The 24,423-nt window shown below is 44.8% G+C and overlaps 1 protein-coding gene across 1 annotated transcript in view; it reads right to left on the bottom strand.

Annotated features, from left to right (window-relative positions):
• Positions 1-24,423, bottom strand: part of ACE2 (angiotensin converting enzyme 2) — a 637,108-nt gene that overhangs the window by 289,330 nt on the left and 323,355 nt on the right. Inside the window, exon 8 of the mRNA XM_078657651.1 lies at positions 23,320-23,489. Coding sequence (XP_078513777.1) covers positions 23,320-23,489 — 170 coding nt within the window. The remainder of the gene's footprint in view (positions 1-23,319; positions 23,490-24,423) is intronic.

The following is a 24,423-nucleotide window of genomic DNA, read 5'->3' as shown; positions in this document are numbered from 1 at the left end:
AGCTGGAAAATCACAAGACGGGAATGCTGAGGCGATGTCCTCTTCGGTGGAGCCTACGCTGCAGAATGTGATCGCCGCGATCGACGGGGTGAAAACCTCCCTGGGTCAAAAGATGGAGTCCTTAGACCATAAGCGTGACACAGTTACAATAGAGGTTAATTTATTCCGTGCGTATCTCACCAAAACCGGGGAAAAGGTAAAATCGCTGGACATCAAAACCTCCAGTCTTATGGATGATGTGGCTCTGTTGCAACAGGAAGTTCATGATCTTAAAGCATCTAGTGAAGTTACAAGTAGCGAGTTGGACGAATATGAAGGTAGAGCTCGTAGAAATAATGTGCACATTATTGGCGTGCCTGAAAAAGCAGAGGGCCAGGCCGCGGACCTCTTTGTCGAGGATATTATACTTAATCATCTGAAGCCCGGAGGCCTGGGGAAATTCTTTACAGTGGAAAGAGCGCACAGGATACCGGGAGGAGACCGCGACCTGGAGCGCCGCCCCGACCACTGATTGTACGGGTGCTTAACTTTAGGGACGCTATCCTCCAGGCCTCTAGGAATGGGGGACCTCTTCAGTATGAAAACCCCACCCTCAGTTTTTTTCCAGACTTTACGCAGGCAGTACAGAGGCAACGGCAAACCTTCATGAGTGAAAGAGGACTGAAATATGCCATGATGTATCCTGCGAAGCTGAGAGTCGAATATGATGGCAAGGCACTCTTCTTCCACAATCCTGAAATTACCTTGGACTGGTTGGAAACACTTTCTTCTCGAGAGGATCGGAGGAGGCGGAGTGGGGAAGAGGATGAAGGAGCACAGGCGCAAGAATAATGACTGCCATTGTTGCAGGTGGGATTGGACTGGGGCGGGGGGTGTATCCTGGCTAGCAGTTATTTGCAGATAAGTTGGGTGTAGTAATGGTTCAACGGGTCGGAGGTAATCTTGGGGTTATGCCGGGAATCGGAGGGTCGTACTCATCCTCCAATTTACTTTTCGATAGTTCAGTAGTTAGAATATGGGGCAACAGGCACACTGCGAGTTGGGGGCGGAGGTACACCGTGAGCAGGGGTGCAGGGAGGGGGGTGGTGAGTGGGGTTTGTTTGGGGGAGAATTTGTTGTTTTCTTTTTGTATTGTTTGTTGTGGTTTTTCAAGGCATTGAATTGGAAAGTGCTCAGTGGTTGGGGGGTGATTGTTCCATCTGTGTTTTGGATGATGGGGGATAGGGAACTAAAGGTATTGAGTTGGAATGTCAATGGGTTGGGTGATAAAATTAAGCGTAGTGTGGTTCTTCAGTATTTTAAACGGTATGCTCCTGATGTGGTTTTGCTACAGGAAACCCACTCGGTCGGAAATACCTGTAAAGCGATGCATAGAATGGGTTACAGATTAGTGGCGCATGCAGGTTTTACTACTGGCTCTAGGGGAGTTGATATCCTGACTCGTAAAGCGCTCCCATTGGTGATCGATTCCCTTTTTGAGGATGATAGGGGCAGATATGTTGGTGTGACGGGTCACTGGGAGGGGCATGTTTTGTCATTGTTCTCTGTGTATGTGCCTCCTGGTATGCAAGCTCTAACTTTGTTGATTTGGGAAAGGCTCTGCTAGATCTCCCGAGTGGACTGTTAATCTTGGGGGTGACTTTAACGCGGGCGTCTCTGGAGCTCTTGATAGACATCCCCCGAGGGATGTGGGACGCGCTCATGGCTGGTTACCTGACTTCCTCGAGCCCATGGGTTTGGTTGATAGCTGGAGTGCTCCATCTGGATCAGAAACAGTATACCTTTCACTCTGGGGCTCATGGTAGCATGTCTAGACTGGATTACTCTCTTGTCCCGGCTGTTTATGCGTCTTAAGTGTTGGAAGCGACACACCTCGCTAGGGGGATATCCGATCAGTCCCTGCTTTGGTTCCGTTTCGGTGTGGCCTTTCGTTCTGAGGGTAGAGTGGCCCCCATAAATCCTTGGCACTTACTTAATCCCAAAATTAGAGGAGACCTGATTAAGGCATTAGACCACTACTTCCTTGAAAATGAGGGATCAGTGCCCTCGTCCGTTACGCTTTGGGAGGCTTTTAAGACTGTACTTCGGGGTCAGGCTCTTTCGCTGATAGCAGGAGCTAAGAAAGACCGGAATAAAGACATTGTTGAGGTGGAGGCTGAAATTATGGGCCTAGAGGGGGAGCTGGAACGGGAGGTGACCCGTGCAAAGCAGCATGTCCTTAGTCTCAAACAGCATGAGTATAGGATGCTGGTTACGAACAGCGCTAAATCTCAGAGTAGAGAGCAGCAGGGTCAGCTGTATGACATCAGGGATAAAGCTGGGAAGCTTATTGCTTGGCTGGACAAGAAGGATAGGGCAGATCGGGTTGTCCCGGAGCTTGTGACAGAGGACGGGCTCCATCTCACTGATCCCCAGGCTATAGTAGATAGCTTTGCTCAGTATTTTCACACTGTGTATACATCGGTCTTGGACCTCCTGGAGGAGGACTCCCAATTGATGCTGCGTGACTTGCAGCTCCCGTGTATGTCTAGGGAAGACAGGGATTTTATGGATGGTGACCTCACTACGGATGAGGTGGCCCAGGCGGTACGCTCTTTAAACTCTGGTAAGGCGTTAGGGCCTAATGGGATCCCAATTGAGCTTTACAAATTTCGACCCGATAGGATTGCTCCCTACCTGCGGCGCATGTTCATTGAAGCCCGGAAGAGGGGGATACTGCCCTATGATCATAGGGTAGCCTCTATAGTGGTTATTCATAAGGAGGGTAAAGCAAAATCCTGTTGTGCTTCCTATAGGCCTATTTCGTTATTAAATGCGGAACCCAATATCCTTGCTAAGATCCTATCTACTAGATTGATTAAGGTAATCAGTGATTGATACACCCCGATCAATCAGGTTTTATCCCCCATAGGAATACGGCCCTCAAACTGCGTCGGTGGCATGGGGTGCTCGCCAGGGCTCACACCCTAATGGAACCCACTGTAATAGCATTGCTCGATGCAACAATGGCCTTTGATACGATAGAATGGCCTTATCTGTGGGCTGTACTTGCTAAATTTGGCTTTGGCTCTGATTTCATCCACTGGGTCCGCTTGTTATATACTGAACCCCTTGCCCAAGTAATCGTGAATAACCAGGTCTCGTTGCCATTTGTTCTTGGACGGGGCACCCGGCAAGGTTGCCCCCTTTCTCCACTTCTGTTCTCACCGGCTATGGAACCGTTGGCCGCCTGGATCCGCTGGGAGCCCTCAGTCCGGGTTCTCAGGTGGTCGCCACAGTGGGAGGATAGGATCTCTTTGTATGCAGATGATATTTTACTTTATTTGGCCTCCCCTAGGAGATCCCTTGATGCGGTTTGCGACGTGTTGTCCTCCTTCGGGAGGAACTCGTGGCTCTCGATAAATTGGGGTAAATCGCTGTTATTCATTCTTAGTGGGGACGCCCCGCTTCTCCCGCGAAACTGCCAGATCCAAATAGCTACGGATGGGTTTAAGTATTTGGGGATGTTTATCTCCTTGGACCCCACGATCCGATATGCTAGGAATCTGCTCCCCCCCTTGGTCCGATTGCGCAGCGATGTGGCCGGCTGGAAGAGACTTCCTCTCGTCCTGCTTGGGCGGGTGACTCTCTTTAAAATAATGTCTTTGCCCCGCTTTCTTTATGCCCTAGAAAATACGTTAGACGTTGTGCCAGCGAGTTACTTTCGAGAGGTTGAGGGATTACAACGTAGTCTGTTGTGGGATGGTAGACCCCGGATCGCATTGGCTAAACTGACGCTTCCGTGGTATGACGGCGGGATTGCACGCCTGGATATCAGGCGATACTATTGGGTCTCACAACTAGCAGCCATTAACCTTTGTACTTATGGATCCTCTACTGACCCTGGATATGCAATGGATAGATGGCTTCTCCCTGGGGGCTCCTATAGTCGTGCACTGTACGCCAGGTCGGTGGGGAGTGGTTTGACAGGACTGACTAGGCATTTGTTATGGATTTGGCGTGACGCTACCAGCTCTTTGGGATGGAGGGACCGCTTGACGCAGGCTACACCGCTTTTTGACTCTGAAAAGTTGGGCAAGCTATGGAATACAAAGGGCTTTGACAAGTGGGATCTGATTGGGATCTCTACTATCAGTGCAGTTTTGGTTAAGGGGAGGATTAAGACGTTTGAGGAATTGCAAACTGAATATAGATTGGGGAAACTGAGTACTTTCGTTTTGCGCAGGTCAAGCATGCGTTAATGACGGTACTGCCGGCGGAGGCAGACCTCCCCGAGGCGTCTCCTCTTGAAGACAGAATTTTGGATGGCCACCTGCCCGAGAAGACCATTTCCCTGATTTATAAAAAATTTATTAATCATAGGGCAGATCTCTTGATCGAGCTAAGGGACAAATGGTCAAACGATGGTATTGAACTAGATGATGAGGACTGGCAAGCTGCGGTCTCCTCACCGAAGGTGGTCGCAATCCCAGTGCGCCTGCGCCTTGTTCAGCTGAAAATATTGCATAGGGTTTATGTCACAGGGCCCCGCCTGGTTCGGATGGGACTATCGGAGACTTGTCTGTGTAGACGAGGTTGCGGCTCTGTGGGTACTTTCCTTCACATTATTTGGGAGTGTCGCTCCGTGACCGCGTATTGGAGTGGGATACAAGATGTCACGCGAGAGGTTTTGGGAGTCGCTGTGTTGCCAGAAGCATGGAGATGCCTCCTGAATATTTGGGAACCTACGGATCTAAATGTAGCGCAGACCAAATGGGCAACTTTAGGTAATATGATTGCGAAACGGAATATAGCACAGAGGTGGGGGGCAGAGAGTGTGCCGACCGTTGAAGAATGGATGGAGAACATGGATTGGTGTATGTTCCGAGAAAAAACTGTTTATGTGGCGAGGGGCCGCCCCCGTAAGTGGACACCTGTGTGGGGGCTGTGGAATCGTTGTAGGGGGGACATTTGTGTGCCACCTGTAGATGCGCCCATTGATATCCCTGCCTCGCCGTGATGGTTTATAACTATGTACCATGTTTCCCGCTTTTTCCCACCCTCTCCTTTTGTTGGATTGTGAGCGATATGGGAGATTATCTTCCACATGTAATGTTATTATTTAATTATTGTTTTGATGCCTTGTGTTAATAAAAAGAAATATATTTAAAAAAAAAAAGTTTTTCTGTCAGTGTTCTCCAACCTTTTCTGTATTGAGAGCTAATTCTGATCAGTGAAAATCGTTGTGAGCTACTAAAGGCGAAGTAATGTGTGCATTGTTACGAGACATCCCCTCACCTAGCTTCATTGACTTTACACCTAATGTCCAAGGAGCCCCATACTATGGTTTGAACAGAATACTGTGACTAGGGGCACTTTGTTAGGGCTGCCATGTGTGTCAGTGAGTGCATGGTTTATGGGGATGTATGAGCATGTGTGTTAATGAATGGGATATATGTATATGGGTGATGGGAGCCTGTGTCATATGTACTTGTGGCACAGGAACTACCCTTTGCCATATGTGGCACCATTCCATGTACAATACAAATATACAACTATTTTCATTTTTAATAAGAGAAAAGTGCAAACAAATGTTCTGCAAAAATGTTCGTAAAAAGGAAACATTTTCTGCACTTTAATTTTCTCCCCTTTAAAAAAAATGGCTCTATTTTTCAGTTATAAATATGGCAGCCAGTGGGAGCAAGATGCCTGCTGTGTGTAAATGTGACACTTTGAAATGAGAGAAAATTTAACTGCAGTTACTTTTATGTTTATATGCATTACATAAAACTTATCATTTTAATTTTCTCCCATTTCAAAGTATCTTTACAAACAGCAGGCATTCTATTCCCAGTGGCCTGTGGATATGGTGCCATATTTAGAACAGTAAAATACACTTATTTGTTTAAATCTTAGGAATTTAAAGTGAAGAAGAATGCGTCAATAAACATTAGGACTTAATTGGCTTAATTTACAGTAGAGAAAAACATCAAGACAATGTTTCATGGAAACATTTTCCTTCACTTTAAATTTCTCCCATTTAAAAGAAAATGACTGTATTTTCCAGTTATGAATATGGCACTGTGTCTACCAGCCACTGGAATCAAGAAGCCTGCTGTTTGTAATATGTGACACTTTGAAAATTGTGACACTTTGAAAAGTGGAGAAAAATAAAATGAAGATTTAACTTAATCATTAAGTTAACTCTTCATTTTAAGTTTCTTTCATTTAAAAGCATTGAGAAATATAATTCTGTTGTCATGCTCCAATATTGAGTTGATATTGACTTATACTTAAGAGTTAAAGAACCACTGACAGAATATTGACGTCGAAAATATCAACATCAAAAATATCGGAGGCAGAATATCGAAGTCAAGAATATCGAAGTCCTATCTACATTAAGGTAAGTACAAAAATATCGGAAAAAAATATTTTTGTAAAAAACGATCGTTGTAAAAAATATCATTTTTTTAATGTTCAAAAATAATATAAAATTAATTAAGTAATACATATAATTAAAATAACATAGTTAAATATATTTATAATTATAAATAATAAATATAATGTAAAAATAAATTAAAAATATACATATAAAATATGATATATATGTATTACTTAATAATATTTACAATTAATTACTCTAATAACTTATAAATTGATACATTTTTTTATAAATTATAAATGCATACATACACATACAATAATATAAATAAAAATATCAAAACTATATATAACAAATTACAAAAAAATATTTTAAATAAATTAGACACTACATTAACTACAACAGTAAATATTGGATAGCGTAGGGGTAAAAATTACTGTTCCATCTCCAGAGGGTGCAACAGTAGGGAAAGTGTTGGATAGCGTAGTGTAAAAATCACTATTCCAATCCCAGAGGGTGCAACAGTAGGGAAAGTGTTGGATAGCGTAGGGCTAAAAATTACTATTCCAACTCCAGAGGGTGCAACAGTAGAGAAAGTGTTGGATAGCGTAGGGGTGAAAATTACTATTCCAACTCCAGAGGGTGCAACAGTAGGAAAGTGTTGGATAGCATTGGGGTCAAAATAACTCACTAATTATTAAAATATTCATTGTTTTGTAAAAAATAGTATTAAATTACAACAAATTAATTAACAATACCAATAAATAATTATTGAAAAAGAATTACCAATTAATAATTAACTAACAATTAAAATAAATAGTTAAATAAAAATTATTAGAAATGTATTAACAAATAATAATAATAAAATAAAAAATAAAAAATCAATACCAAAAAACAATAATTATTAAAAAACATTTGGCAATCACTAATTAATTAACAATAGATTATTTATTAATACCAATATATTATAAAAAAATCCAATCTAATTACAATTATTAAAATAAATAAAATAATTATTATAAATGTATTACCAATTAATAATTGATTAACAATAATTTAATTATAAGTACTCAACACTAACAAAAATAATTACTTAATTACAATTAAATTACTTCCCACCCTATTAACCTATAACCTCACAACACACTTCAATAATGAATTAATACACTTTTTAAAAAAAAATTTAAAATGTTTTTATTAAAATTAGTTCAGTAGGAAATAGCACATACATATATGGTAGTTACATGCATTTAAACAAGATATGAAATATGCGGTATCAGTGGTGCTATACAGTAAAGAAGGATAAGAGTTTTGTTATTTTCTTTTCAACAGTTAACAACTCAGGCTAACGTCAGTGCAAAATGATTTCAGGAGTTACAACATATCATTCACCCAGCAAAGGGAAAAAGAAAAAAGATAAACATTGTACAGGGTCAGTGCATACATAGCAAACTTGTAACATATGCCAGAGTACACGTGCAGGAGCGCACTCGTCACAACCAGCATCAGCGTGTGGTCAAGCGGACAAGCATAGATGCTCAGATCAAGCCCACTGCACCTCGCCCCCCCAACTCATGCAAAAGTGACACAGGTGCCCCAACACAGGAGGCGGAGCACTACGATACAACATGATGGGGTGAATCGGCCAGGGCAGCAGGCGCAGCACGGGGGATTCCACCCTGCTCTGTGACCACTGCAGAAACGGTTCCCAAATGTCTCTCGGCCGGGAGGCAGAAGGCATCAGCTCCCAATAGGTGGTTAATTGCGTGTGTCCATAAGTTACATCAGTGATCCAGTCCGCAAACCCAGGGCAAGCACTACGACCCCACCCCATGGCCACCCGGTGCTTGGCATACAGTAATAGTAGGGCATGCAGTTTTCTGTGCGCTGGCATGGTTTGAGCCACCCACCCCAGGAGTCCCAGTACCGGGGAGAGAGTGTCCGCCCTGTGCAGTATCTGGTTAATGGCAACAAAATTTTTTGACCAGTAGTCAAAGAGCGCCGGGCAGTTCCAAGCTACATGTAGGAATGAAGCACCCTCCTCCCCGCACTTCCAGCACCTGTCATCCTCCTTAACACCCATTCGATGAAGTGCTACCGGGGTACGATAGAATCTATGGAGGAACTTAAAATGTATGAGGCGCAGCTCATAGCTTGGGGAAAGTTCCATTAGCTGCCCACAGCAGAATGTCCACTGCTCCTCAGTCAGGGGAGTCTCTAGGTCTGCATTCCACCACTGCAGCGACTTGGGCACCAATATAGGGGACTGCTCCTGCATGGAATTGTATAAACGCGTTATAAGTTTCTTCCGGGACGCCCTGCCTAAATTGTTTTGTAACGCGTTCAGGTGTAGAGGCTCCTCAGGAAAGTTATCGCTGAGTGTTCTGCACGTAGCCTTCAGTTGGTGGTGGGCGAACCTGTCTCTAAATGATAATGGTTGGTCTCCCTCCTGAGCTTGTAGGTTTAGAAACGTACCATCTGGGTAGAGGTCCGCAAAGGTATGTAACTGGGATCCCGCCACCTCAGTGTCTCCCCCCCCTCTGCCAGGCATGGGAGCATGGGATTCTGTCTGATGGGAATGGCAGGTGCATACAGTAGGGGCAGCCCCGCTCTTTTCTGCAACTCTCTCCACGACCAACGGAGCATGTTGGCCGTGTCAACGTCGCGCGTGGGCCTAGGGGTTTTACAGTACAATGCCACACTCAGGGGTAACGGCGCCACCACGTCTAGTTCCATGGCCACGTGCGGTTGGTAGGGTGTAGGGTAGGCTCAGAAGTGGAGGTATTGTGCCTGCGCGCATAGTGCATACAATCTCATATCAGGTGCACCCATGCCTCCCTGCCGCATCGGCAGCGTCAGCAATGCCCACGAGACTCTAGCTTGACTCCCAGCCCACACCAGCGCCAGTAGATGTGAGCGTAGGCAGGTGAAGAAGTGCTGCGTCAATGGGATGGGTATGTTTGCAAATAAATAGAGAAATTTAGGGAGTACAATCATTTTCGTGAGTGCAATTCTGCCCGCCAACGAGAGAGGGAGCTTTGACCATATGGCCACCTTACTTTCGAGCCAGGAAATTGCTCTGCCAAAGTTCAGAGTCCAGACATCCTGGAGTTTAGGGCTGATCCAGACCCCCAGGTACTTCACCTCATCCGCCTCCCAGCGCAAGGGGTAGTCCGAGTGCACCTCTAGGGTGTTATCAGTCAGCGGGAATATGACTGATTTTGACCAGTTTATAGATACGCCTGAGAGACCACCGAATCGAACAAATTCTCTTAGAAGGGCGTTCAGGTTCTCAGTCGGATTGCCCACGTAGAGGGTGACGTCGTCAGCATAGAGGGAGATGAGCAGGCTGCGGGAGCTGAATCCAATACACCTGGCGGTATGGCGCTGCTACTTCTGGCCGCCAGTGGTTCCATTGCTATTGCGAACAATAGCGGGGACAGTGGACAACCCTGTCTTGTGCCCCTTGAGATATTAAACGGGTCGGACACCATGCCATTCACTCGCACTCTTGCTCTAGGGGCTGTGTAAAGCAACTTGATTTGATTTATAAACAACGGGCTGAACCCCATGCGCTCTAGTATAACAAAGAGGTAGGGCCACTCCAGCGAGTCAAACGCCTTTGTGGCGTCCAGAAACACCACCGCAGCTTGGACATTAGAATGTAGATAATGGAGAACTGAGAATACAGTCAGCAAGTTATGCGAGGTTGCACGGCCCGGTATGAATCCCGACTGGTCCGGGAGAGCGACCATGGGAAGCAGAGGCTGTTAACGGTCTGCTATAATTTTCGCATATATTTTTACGTCCACGTTAATGACCGACAAGGGTCTATATGAATCTAGATGGCATTCGTTTTTATCAGGCTTTAGCAAAGTTATGATAAGGGCTTCCCTCATTGACTCAGGTAGTAACACCCGTCTCAAGGGCCTCCGCAAAGACCGAATGCATCCTGGGGGCTAGTTCCTCAGCATAAGCTTTATAAAAGGCAGCCGTGAGTCCATCAGGACCCGGAGCCTTGTTCAAGGGCAGGGCTTTAATCGTCTTTACGATGTCTTGTATTGTAACCGACAATTCCATATACTTTCTATGGGCATTATTGAACCAGACTATTGCTATGAACTCTAGAAAGGCCATGAGGTCGTCCTTCGACGCTGCCTGCGTAGATGTATATAGATTTGAATAGTATTTAGTGAACGCTTGTAGTATCTCCTCGTGGCCTATTTTCTCAACCCCATCCGAATCTACTATGGAGTGTACATGGGCGGGTGGAGGCGTGGTATTAAGCATTCTAGCTAGGGTTCTACTGGGCCTGTCCCCCTCTCCATAACGTCGGGCCTCAGCTTACCCAAGAATTTTACCTCACGCTGAGCTTCCTCCGCAAAGTCAAGTAGCTTAGCTTTTACTCGGGAAGCTAGGTCCGGGGTGGGTTCAGCACAAAACAATATTTCAAGCTGCTTCAACTCACATTCTATGCCAGCTATGGTAGTCCTAATGGCCTTCAACACACCTGCTTTCCTCGCAATGCATTGCCCCCTAATAACCACTTTGAAAGCGTCCCATAAGGTCGACTCTGCGTCCACGGAACCCACGTTATTAGCAAAGTAATCCAAAATATCTTGCCTAATTTCTTCAGTGAAGGCTGCATCCTGGAGTGCATGTGGCGGGAGTCGCCACGAGAAGGCCCTAGCGGGGGCCCCCTGGCACATAAATTTCCAAGAGACAAGGTGCGTGATCTGAAAGGGACCGTGCCATGATGCCCACATTTACCGTCCATGCAGCTACGTCCCCAGACACCAGCCAAAAGTCTAGCCTGGACCAGGCCGCATGATGTGCAGTAATGCATGTACCTGCTCTCGCTTGTGCATTGCGGGATCTCCATATGTCAACCAGTGAGCCCTCGTCTATGATGTCTTGTAATGCCCTACTGGCGTGTGGGTGGAGTGTCCGGGATAGGCCCTGTCTGTCCATGGAATCATCTAAAACTACATTAAAATCCCTGCCTCAAATAATCGTTTGGCAGTCTAGTATCGCAATCTTTGCCCATAGTTCCCTGAAAAACTCGGGGTCGTCTACATTGGGACCATACACAGCGGCCAAGACTACTCTCCTGCCCAGCAGGGTACCATGTACAATCACATATCTACCTTCTTTATTGTTTGCCACAGTATGTTCCCTCCAGTCCAGGCCTCGCCGTATAAGAACAGTTACACCTCTGGCATAGTTAGAAAAGATAGCTGAGTATTCGACACCCCATCTAGAATGTTTAAGTTTAGGAGAGCAGGTGGAATTAATGTGCGTCTCCTGCAGGAAACATATATCTATGTTATGTCTGAGGAGATACCCGTGCATCAGCCTGGCCTTCCTGCCGTCCCCCAAGCCACGTATATTCCAGGTAAGAATCTTGGTCACTCCCATTGTACACTGCCTAGAAAGATATATATGCAAGACATTTGACCCCCATTATGACCCCAAATGCTAAGTAATTTAGGTGTATGAAAAAAGCACTGACGATGCGCCAAACAATCCCATTCCCAACGCCTCCCACCTCCCACACCAACCCCCCAATTAGGTTGTGTCAATACCCCCCCGAAGACGCCAAAGGCGTCTGAACATTGCGACATTAGAAATTTGGGAGATACCCCTTGAGGGCGTGGCATCTCGAGCGTGCACCCCCGTCTGCACAGGGTGGCTAAACAAATTAATGCTGTTCGCAATTAGTACGACCAACTTAACCATTATGCCATGTGGCCAATCACAACATATAAAATTATCCAACAGTTGTCCCCCGGGATGACCAATACACTCAACCCGTAGTGTGGAACAGTCTTACAGTTCTCCGCGGGGATCTGCGGGCCCGGTAGTAGGATCAGGAAAAGCAATCTGATATGCAGCGACAGATCAATCATTATCACTTAGCTGGCCGTCGATCTCCGTCTCAGTTTGAGTTTTCCACTTGCTTCTGGGCCCGCTTATGTGCTTGGCAAACTTCATAGCTGACTTCGCATCAAGGAAATGATGCGCAGTGCCATCATGGTGAACTCTCAGCTTGGCGGGGTACATGAGGGAATAAGGAATGCCCGCTTGCATCAACAGTTTTTTGGCTGGAAGGAATTCTTTTCGAGCAGCCTGCACCAAGGGTGTAAAGTCCGGATAAAAGGAGACGTTATTTCCCTTGTGAGTAATCTTTCCCTTTTCCCGAGCCAGGCGTAGTATCAAGTCTCTATCTTGGTAATTGAGGAGTTTCACTAGGATCGGACGCGGCGGCGCTCCAGTCGGAGGTTTCTGTGCCAGTGTCCTGTGGGCACGTTCGACAGTGAAAACCGGCGACAGGTTAGGGTCAAAAACTTTGTGCAACAAGTCCGTGATGTAGGTCTCCATTTTACCCATCACCGTGGTCTCCGGAATACCTATGACCCGGACGTTACAGCGCCTGGAGCGCGCCTCCAAATCATCAGCCTTAGCACATAGCCATTCAACTTTCTTCTCCAGGGCAGTGAAGTGCGATTTAGTGGCTTGTTGGAACTTGCAGCACTCAGTGTGTCTATTCTCAAGGCTATCAAGGCGCGTCTCGTGCGTGGCAACTTGGGAGCGCACATTGTCGAGCTGGGCAGTCATGGCGTCTAGTTTGGCGTCAATACTCTTTAAGCTGGCGCGCACCTCTAGCATTATCGTAGCAACATCCTCGTCTGGGGGAGATCTCTGGGGTGACCCCCCAGTCGCCATGGAGTCCTGCTCTGAGGGCTTGGGTTGTTTTTTCTGCTCGAATGTCAGCCTTGGTTGGCGAGGGTCGCCCTTCCCCATGATTTGCACCTTTCAGTAAGCGACCCTCGTGCCAGGGCAGGGTCCGGCGCGGGGGAGAGCAGTAAGGCACCAACTGGTGAAGCGCAGCAACAGGCTCAGCCCGTGTTCACGTAGGTTCCAGTCGACAGGTGCTCCGTCGTGTAGGGAAGTATAGCGTCTCACTTGGCGCCCCCGCGATCCCCGCAAGTCCCAGAGTGTATCTCCGGTCAACAGCGAGGGCAGAATACGCCTGGATGATCTTCTTCTTAGGCCGCCCCACGTGGTCACGTAGCCCGGTACAAAATGTCGGCACTCTCAAATGGCGGCCCGCGCAATCGGGCAAGTTCGCCGGCTCAAAGTCACTTGGTACGCCTCAGGATTGCTTGTCTGGAGATTGCAGCCTCGGCGATCACAGTAGCGGGAAGCCGGACCAGCCGACACGGACACTCCTCCTCCCCAGTCCGCCCAAGCTCCGTCTCGGTCAGGCCTACACAGCCTCGGTCTCTCCTGGCGCAGGGATCCCAACCGGAGTCCCACAGACGGCAGGCCGCGGGCAGAGCTCGCGTCGGTCCACCCAGTCGGAGATCGCCCTGCCGGCTATATTCACCCCAGGACGCTCAGATTTCCGTCGAGTCTGCCCCAGACCATCAGGCACTGTCGGAGCTCATTTCACTTCGGTTGGTTCACGAAACAGCAGGATTATGAAAGGATAAATAGCGGCAGCCGGCGGAGCTCGCACGTTAGGCGGCCATTACGCTGCTCGGTCGGCCACGCCCCCCCCTGAATTAATACACTTAATATAATTACCAAATAATCAATTAATAAAAATTAATTACCAATTAATAAAATTAATTACCAATTAATAACTAATTAACATAAACATATTTATCAATACCAATAAATAAAAATTACATATGTACTTAATTACAATTAAATTACTTCCCACCCTATTCCCCTACAAACCCACAACCCGCTACGGTACTAAAACGCATAATTTACTTAAATAAATTATTACTAACTTCTAAAAATATAATACATATATTTAAAAACGAATACAATAATTAACAAAAATTATAAAAACAAACATTTAAAATAGATAATAAAATACATAACACTTATATTAATATCGATATTAGTAACATCGATATTTTTGCTATCGATATTACCAACTTCGATATTACCAAAAATGACATTTCTTACCTTCAGGTCGATATTCTACCCCTCCAAATTTTTGAACTCGATATTATTGTCTGTCCAAATCTGGCAGATTGGCTAATGTTAAATATCAGTCTTAACTTCCTCTTTCTGCGAGTTTCACCTTTACATCATGACACATACCTCTTCTTCCCGCCTCATAGGTAATTTCTGTAATGAAACTGAGGAGCTAAATGGGTGAATGTTAGTCCTGGCACCATGGAGTGGGCCTCCCTTCCATTTTTTGCTGCTGCCTCATCTGTTTTTGCTGGAGATGCTTTGGGCACTGTACCACTGCTGTTCAGTGCCACAGTGCAAGTGCTCCCTATGGTAAATTGATGTATGGAATAGTGATTTCATGATTGGTTACTTGTCAGACCCTAGTACGGTGCTCAGGGCTTGTAAACCAAATGCTGCTGGAGGGAATGCAGCACTGGTTGTGCCACCCACAGAAGCAGCCTGTAAAAGTGTGTCTCTGGTCTGCCATTGCAGAGCCTGTGTGCAGTCTGGTACTGCCATGTTGACTGGGCAAGTGCACCCACTTGCCAGTCCCTAAACCTTCCATTTTCTGCATATTAGTCACCCCTATGGTAGGCCCAAGGGCAGGGTGCATTGTAGGTAAAAGGTAGGACAAGCCCTGATATGTGTTGCATGTCCTAATAGTGAATTACAGCCATTTTCGTTTTTCACTTTTTCAAGGCTACCTGTTCCCCATAGGCCAGAATGTTTATTACATTTTATAATCCTAACTGACTCAGGGAACTAGGTAGAAATTAGAGTTTAGTATGCCTGAACTCAAAATGATGAAATCAACTTTTAGTTAAGTTGGTTTTAACATTCTGGGGCCAATTAGTATGACAGGCTTTGTCCGCCCGCCATCCCATCGTAGAAAGTGACCGCCGGCCATAAGGGCGGGGGTCCCGTGCATGCAATTAGGATGCGCCCGCCACAGTGGCGGGCGCAACCAGCATTCCTGACATTGTGGTGGGCGGTGCAGCACCGCCCGCCACAATGCCAGGAAGGCATGCTGTGCACTTCCATGCACAACATGGCAGGAACCAGGCGGTGCCTGCCATGTTGTGCATGGAACTGCTGGGGGGTACCATAGTTACCCCCATGTGCACCCCTCACCCCCCGGAGTCCCTGGGGGCCCGCAACAGGCCCCCAAAGCATACTTCGCATGCCTTTCCGTGGCAGCAATGCCGCCACGGAAAGGCATTGTAAAATGCCCATTCTAATATGGCTGGCGGTGTCTGATAGATACCGCCACCAGAGAGAACCCTTTTACGCCCGGTCGACATGTTGACCAGGCGGAAAAGCGGCAGACGGTCTTTCCGTCTGCCGCGGACCCCCCCAGCCATGATAATATGGCTGGGGGTCATTCCGGCACGGATCGCGGGCGGATCGCCCCCGCCATCCTAATGGGGCGCTCTGTGTTTGAAAATACCACTATTAGAAAGTAGGTAATTTCTTGTCTAACTATCCAGGCCTGCCTCTGCTAGGTTGTGTATTCCTTGTCTGGAGTTTGAGTGAGTGGGGCTGGGGGATTCCAGGAGACAGGGTGAGTCAGCACATGGCTGAATAGAGAGATCCGCATGCAGATGGGAGGGAGGAGTTGCACCTGGGACCTGAATTAGGCTGTGCCTTCCCTCCACAATGCTGGCTCCCCCTCCTGTGGTGTGTCTGATGTCCCTGCCCTGCTCTGTGAAAGGAAAGAAAGTGTCATGTAAACAGAGTGCTCCAGGACTGACCAGAACTGGTGTGGACTAGGCAAAGGCCTGTCTGCCTTCAGAGAACAAAGAGAAACTGTGTATAAAAAGGGGCGCCCAGACCCCAGAACTTTAGATCACTTTTGGGAAACAAGAAGAAACCTTTGCTGAGGAGAGGAACCAGAGAGACTGAGGAGAGACTATCCCTAAGCTGAAGTGCTGTGTAGTAATGTGCATAATTCTTTATTTATTTCCCTTGTACATAGTGTGGGTTTCCCTTTAAGCATTTGCTATTGGTGAAGCTATTGTTTCTTGAGTAGTTCCATGGAGATGGAACACTCTGAAGTGGAGAGTTGGTCAGTTGCATCTGACTTGTATAACCTGATGGATGGGATCTTATTTCTTCTACAATAAACTTGAGTTTCTTCAACTTCAATCTGTACCAGAAATGTTATTTAGATACCTTTACACTGGTGACGAGGATGGGATACTGTAGTAATCTCCCATTGCTATCTATCTCTTATGTTAACTTGTCCCTAGCTGCTCAGCCTGTGTGAATGTTCTGAGTGGAATGTTGGTGTGTGGGCTGTGTGTGGAATGCTTGGATGACTGGAGCTGAATGACAGTTGGATGGATGGGGCTGAGCAGCTAGCAGGCTGCTCCCGGTGGGACTGTTGATGGGGATTTGTACATGTTTATCTACTACTGGAATAAACCTACATTGGCTTCATCACACCAGCTTTGTCCTGATTATTACAGATACATCACATGTGCAGGATGTAGAAACTGGAATTAAAACTTTTGAGGAATTTCAAAGAATTAAGGAAGATCTCAACATCTAGGAAAATCATCTAGACATAAACTTTCTTGGACATCAATCTTCATCTCCACGTCATCTTGAATTGGACACAATTGTGAGTAATTCCTTACTCTTACCAACAGTCACACTATTTTTTTTGTATTAAAAAAAAAATAGCATCTGCCACATTTCTCGCCCTAATCTTTCCTTGGAGGCTTGGGAGAATTCGATGTGGGCTTTTTACATGGTCCTGAAAACTTTGTTGGGAGCTATTTTTATTTATCTTTATCGTTATAAAATGTTATTTCTTGCTCACAAAGTTAGGATCAACAAACTGAGTTAATTGTTTATGTGACTCTTAAAGAAAAAAAGAAAATTACATTACCTCGAGTAATTACAATTTCGAGGTGATTTATAATTGGTTGCGAGACTCTTTTTGCTGCGTGTTTTGGTACAATGTTTGGCATACAATGGGAGTCTCATCTTGTTCGTTTTCATCTGGCTTGAGAAAACGTTAAAATACAGTCTAAGGAATTCATCTGTAAGGTGTCCATTACAGTGTTTACTGCTTGTCTGCCTTTCGGAGCTTAAGGAAGCCCGCTTTACATGTTGAAAGTTTTGCCTATTCAAAATCAGCATTTCAACGTATATTTTACATCTACAAATTCAACTTTGATATCATTTGAACTCTGTAATCATTCAAAACTCACCACGAGCATTCTCTCATCACGCTCGGGACGCTCAGGATTCTCAGCATGGCGTAATTACACAAAAGCTTCAGTCCTAGCGCAGAAGGTTCGACAACAAGTCTGCCGAACTAGTTGTGACGTCTCAGCGTCACACTCACACGTTTACGTGACAGCCACTTTAATCTATTTTATCGGACTGCGAGAGGACTTCTTCAAAGGGATTCAATTTAAACGATCGCATGTAAGGCTGGTACTTTTTCAAGAAAGAAGATAAGCATCTTTATAAACTTTTAGTCTTTAAGTTTCACGTTGATGTTTTGTGCACATTAATACTTTGTGCAACATCGCCATCTTGTGGATTTATTTATTTAAGTCGGCATTAACAATATTTCCTAGAGAAAATAAGGATACTTATGAAATTTAAAACTTCCGTTTTAACGCTAATGTGTAGGGCATATTAACATTTAGTGCAACATTGCACATTAATGTTTAGTGTAACAGCGCCACCCTGTGGATTTATTTTTAAGTTGACATTAACTATTTTTATAATAAATATTTTTAAGTTGACAATAACGATATTTTCCTTTTCAGCTTCTGAGGATGGTGATTATTAATAAAACTTTGTCTTCTTCTTAGGAAGTTAGAAGGTTAGAATTATTATAACAATTGCTAGAGGTGTTTCACATTTTCCTTTTTGTGGTATTCATTGTAGACCAGGTGAAATTCTCATTGCATATACATTTGTTCATTTGAGCAAACACTTTTCAATTTTTATTTCAATTTACCATGCAGAACGTAGCTACCTGTGACGGAGCGGGCCATACGGACAGGGAACAGTATAGTAATTGGTGGGACTCCACTCCCTTGTTACCCACTACCTTTACTTCTCTACAGCCGCCAGAACCCGCATGGACAGAGGAGCAGGAATCCTATTGGACAGGCCCGACTGGGGAATGCGGGCCCTTTAACTATTCAACCTGGAACGACGGAGCCCCGCCCATCACTGGCCCGGGAGGAAGGTCAAATGTGAGCCCAGCCCCGGAAACGACGGACGACGCTCCCGAGGAGATAGGAGAAGCGAGAGCAGAGGATGGAGGAGGATCGCGAGAAGGAGAGAGAAGACGAGACGAAAGGAACACCGGACCTGAGACGAAGCCAGGAGGCCAACGGACTCACGCTTCGACCCGCCACGCACCCACCGGAGGGGCGTGGCTACAACAGGTACGGGGCCGCGTAGCGGATTGGGTGGCTCAACGGGTCCAGCCTCCCGATTGATTGTACAGTCCCCTGTAGATAATTCCCCTTCTAGCATCCTTTCCAGCACGAGCACTCCCTCACACAACGTGTACAGGGTTCACTCAGTCACTGGTTTCCCTCACCCCTGGCCCTACGAACTGTGGTTTCCTACTGCTGTCTGACGAGGTCTCTCTTTTCTCTTGTTACATACCCCGGAGGCTGAGAAGAAGAGAGACGAAGACAGCAAACTGGATACCTCGCGAAAACCACCCTTTGACCCAGCAGAATTTGCGAGAGAAAGGATAAAGAGTCGACAAAGACGCTGTTATATTAAAATAAAACCTTCTTTGAAATCCTTGATAAAAGACTCTGTATCTCCGTTAACCTCTCCCCCCTTAGGCCCCTCAGTATCTACCGACCCGAGCCTAGTCAGACCCTTCCTGGGACACTACCCCACCATTTTTTCTATCTAACCCTGGAGACCCACCTATTAAGTGGCAAAAATGGAAGAAGGTGTTCGAACGGTATGCCAAGGTTTGTGGAACTAGTTTAAGCGCAGAAAGAAGAACTGCTTTACTTCTTCACTGTCTTGGGTCGGAGGGTCAAGAGGTTTTTGACCACTTACCTGATATTGATGATTCCAACTTGAACGAATATGAAATTTGCATACTCAAATTAGACCGACATTATTTACCTAAGGTAAGCACCATACTTGAGCTCTACCATTTTGGTAGACGTACTCAAAATGAAGGTGAATCAGTGGAAAATTATGTCACAGCTCTCAGAAAATTGGGTTCTTCTTGTAAGTTTGGAGGTTTGTTAGAAGAAAGGATAAGGGACCAATTTATGTTGGGGTGCAATGTGCAATGTGCAAAAAGTAGGGGATGACATATGGCAGAAAGATGAACCTTCTCTTGACTAGGTGTTAGTTGTTGCAAAACAGATTGAACATTCGCTTAAATGTGTAGAAGTGATTACTAAGAATGAAAGTAAGGGTGAGAATGTACATGTGGTAAAGGTACACACAAAAGTAAATACGAGTGTCAAAAACAAGAACGAAAAGAAGACTCACAATCTTGGATCGGAAAGAAAATGTTGCTTTGCCTCCAAAAGTCATGATTCACAGTTAAAATGTTTTAGGTGCGGGAGCGTCAGTCACCTTGCCAATGACAAAAAATGCCCAGCACTTAAAAAAAGATGTAACATGTGTTATAAAATCAGACACTATTCCTCATCTTGTATGTTTAAAAAAGTCAAATCTAAAGTCAATATGGTGTGCAAGAATGAGGATAGTGGTAGTGCATTAGATTCAGATATAGATTGTGGACAAATCGTCTCAAGTTTCTAATGATAAAAGGAAAGGTCCAATAGATGAAGTGATGGTGGAACATTGTGGAAAAAATGTTCTTTTTGATTCTGGTGCGAAAATCACCATTGTTTCCAAACAATTTTATCTACATCATTTAAAGGACAAAATCAAATTGCTCAAAGCAGACATCAATCCCTACTTTATGGTGGGGAGCCAATTAAGTTAATAGGTTATTTCAATGGCCTCATTGAGTATAAAGGGCGATACATCTCCGGGAAGGTTTATGAAGCTTACAAAGGAGATCTGGGCGTAATGCTGGATCCCAATAGTGATCCACCCATCATTTTGAAAGAAAATTTCAATGTTAATAAAATTGATTTACGGAGTGGTTGTGATGTTTACACCTTAAAGTTGAAAGATTCTTTCCCAAGGTCTTCAGAGATGAACTAGGCTGTTTGAATGATTACACTCATAAGATAAAATTAGTAGATGGAGTTGTTCCTTTTACTAGTAAAGTGTGTGGGGTTCTTTTGGCTGTAAGGGAAGAGATGAAGGAACAGTTGGAAACGCTTAAATTGGAAGGAATGATAGAGGAAGTAGAAGGAACACCGTGGTAGGCTCCGGTTGTAGCCACTCGCAAATCGGACGGAAGTCTCCGTCTATGCATTGATTTAAGAGAACTGAATAAACAAGTGGTGGTAGACAAATACCCTCTCCCAAAGATTTCAGACATGCTCATGTTGCTTAAAGGGGCGGAGGTATTTTCTACAGTTGATCTTAAATCAGCTTACCATCAAATCAAGCTAGAAGAGGAATCTAGAGACTATACCTCATTCATTACACCTTTTGGTAAGTTTAGCTTCAAGCGTTTACCATTTGGATTAGTTTCTGCAGCCTCTGTCTTTCAGAGGGGACTAGAAAAAGTTTTGAAGGGTCAGAAAGGTGTAAAGATTTACCAAGATGACGTTTTGACGATGTTGAGCATGATTTGAGACTTAATGAAGTCTTAGAAAAGTTTAGCAAGCATAATCTCACAGTCAGGATTGATAAATGCAAATTCAAGAAAATCTCTATAGATTACCTCAGACACACTAAGGGGCCGATTATGATGGCGGACGGACCTGAGTCCGTCCGCCACCATAGAGTAGGAGGGAACCTCCGCATGGCCTGCGGAGTTCCCTCCTGTGCAATTAGGATGTGACCACCACCCTGCCGGTCACATCCTCTATTTTTACCATTGCGGCGGGTGCGGCTTCAAGCTGCATCCGCTGCAATGGTAAAAATGCATAGATTGCATTTCTATGCAGAAAGCGGCAGGCACCGTGCGGTGCCTGCCGATTTCTGTATACAAATGCAGGGGGGTACCATAGATACCCCCCATGTGCACCCCCCAACCCCCCTTCACCCAGGGGGCCCGCAACGGGCCCCGCAGTGAAGGTCCGTATGCTTTTCCACGGCGGAAAAGCCACCGTGGAAAAGCATACTTTCTACTCCATCATAATATGGCTGGCGGTGTCTGATAGACACCGCCAGCCATGTTATAGCTTTTCCGCCGCGGTCGGAAGGCGACCGCGGCGGAAAAGCTGCGGACTGAAAAACGATCCCCCAGCCATCCTAATCTGGCTGGGGGTCTTTTTCAGTCCGCAGCGGTTTTCCCGCATCCTCCGGACCGGTGGTGGCTTCCGCCGGCCCGGAGGATGCGGGAAAACCGCCATCATAATCGGGCCCTATATCGGGTAAAGGAATAGAGCCTAAAAGTGACCTGATTAAGTCAATAGAAAGTTTAGCCTCACTTAAAAATAAGGAAGATCTCATGAAGTTTTTGGGTATGGCTGAATATTACAGCAAATTTGTCAAAGGCTTTGCTGAAAAGTGTGTTCACATGCGTACTCTTCTCTGTAAAGGTGTAGAATTTGTTTGGAGCAAGGAATGTGAGGCAGAATTTGTCAAGATTAAAGAGTACCTTAAAGAGACACCCAAACTAAGGAGCTTTGATCCTGCAGCCAAATCAGTTCTTGTGACAGATGCTAGCATGAGAGGTTTGGGGGCTGTTCTTCAGCAAGAATGTGAGGGCAAAAAAGATGTTATTCTTTTCTTGTCAAGGAGCCTTAGAGATGCTGAGTTTCGTTATTCCGTGATTGAAAGGGAGGCTTTAGCCGTGCATTGGGCTATGAAAAAGCTAAAAAATCTTTTGTGGGGAACTCAGTTTATAGTTCGAACTGATCCCAAACCTTTGGTTGAATTTTTTAACAAAAAAGGTAAGGGCGCTATATCAAGCAGAATTTCAAGATGGGTTGTTGATTTACAAGGATACGATTTTAATGTGGAATATTTACCAGAAGTACGTAATTGTACTGCTGATGCCTTGTCCAGATTGGTTAAACCAGACGATGTCGGTGATGACCAAGAAGAAAAAGAGGAGTTGGAATGGGTTTGCGCAATTGAGTGGGATGGAATCAAAGAAGAATGATGGAGGAAAGAATGTGGAACTGATGTAGAACTCACAGAATTATCTTCTCTTATTAATAATGGCTGGAATATAAAAGGTCAAGGTGTTTCAGAGAAATACTGGAATGTGAGGGACGAGTTATCCATGTCTGATGGCTTGATGTTTTGTGGAACCAAATTGATTCCAACTAAGTGTTTTCGTGAGGAATTGATTAAATTAGCTCATCAAGGACATCAAGGGATTTCTAAAACTAAAGAGAGTATTAGGGTTAACTATTGGTGGGCTAGCATGGATTTAGACATTGAAAGACTTGTGCGAGAATGTATACCTTGTACATTAAGTGAAAAGTGTTATAAACTAAGAGTTCAACCACCATACAAGAATATTCAGGACAGGAAACAGAGAGTAAAGCAACACTGATTATAGTCCACTAAGTCCAGTCTGACCTGAATCGATCCTATCCGACCCAATCTAATCCAATCCAATCCAACCCAATCAAATCCATTTATACAGCACCTAAACCCAATGGTGTTTAGGGGGTTGGCTTAAATCAAAGAAAAAAGTGAGCTTCATATTGTTTCTTAAACTGCTTTAAGTTAATAGTCTGTCCCTAAGAAAGAAACAGCTCATTCCTGAATTTGGGTCAGCAAAACTATGGGCCCCATTAGGATGTTTCCTGTCCTGAGTACTCTTGTATGGTTCTCTAATGCCCATTCTCTAATAGAGCGTACCAATAAATGCACAGAGTAGTAAATAAATATAACGGGTAATAATAGTATTTGTTAAATACCTGAAATCATCCTTTCCCATATCCCAGGCCGTGGGATGGCAAACAACCTCTCTTCCATCATCAGGATTCGTTAGCATGGAGAAATTCCAAAACTTGTCATTCATTTTGAAGAGGCCGACAGAGACAAAGAAAGCCTCAGCTTCCCTAAACATTCTATCTACAGTCCATTTCTGAAACGAAATATGTAATTGTTGTAAGTAATGCTAATTCTCCAGCAATTGTTATCCATGAATTGCAAAAGACAAGCTGTTTCTGAAGTCATATGACAAACTATTTTCTCATTGTTCAAAGATATTTCTTCTTTGTCTTGCAGTTTATGCAGAAAAGCTGAACACTCACACAGTGTATATTAACTGGGTCACCGCATTCACACATAGAAATGAAATCAGAATTTAGAACAAAAGGTGGAGTTTGTTAAATACAATTATAAAACTATTGTCACTCACAAATGTACAAAATTGTCCTCTAATTTAACCTGTGGTTTTGTCTCGAAATTTCTACTTTCAGCTTCCTAGAATATAATGTTAAAATTGGAGTACCACATAAGCCCTAAAGCAGTAATCTTCTCTTCAACACAGAGTGATAGGCAGCATATCAGCTGCCATCACAGGCTTGGCTTTTGGTACCTAGGAGACTGCAATTTCTACCTCAGATCTCAGAGGGCATAAAGGCATCATAGGACCTGTGAGAAGTTGGCCTGATAGGTGATGTTTCCAATTCTGGAACCACCTATTATCAGAACAAACAATCCCTTATGGTGTCTGGTTGTAAGTCAACCTTATTAGACAAGCTATCATAGGGGTAGCATGGACTAAGCAGCCTAAAGGCTTAACTTAAGAGGTCGTGTTAAGCGAGCTGTTTTACCACATACAATCCTGTAATACCAAATGAAAGGACACCACACAAGTATATATTATAAAAATATATGTGTTTATTACTAAAAACAATCCCCAGTATTCTTTATGAATAAAGGGGCACAAGCGTTAAATCAAAAGCACTGTTTAAACATACAAGTTGCACAATTATGGATGAGGGCGGGTGGCCACTCAAACCATATACTAAACAAGTGGTATAAGAGATGCCACTCGAGCAGTGGTTAGGCCT

Source organism: Lissotriton helveticus, chromosome 8 (genome assembly GCF_964261635.1).
Source record: "Lissotriton helveticus chromosome 8, aLisHel1.1, whole genome shotgun sequence".
Lineage (NCBI taxonomy): Eukaryota > Metazoa > Chordata > Amphibia > Caudata > Salamandridae > Lissotriton > Lissotriton helveticus.
This window is presented reverse-complemented; position numbering and strand designations above follow the sequence as displayed.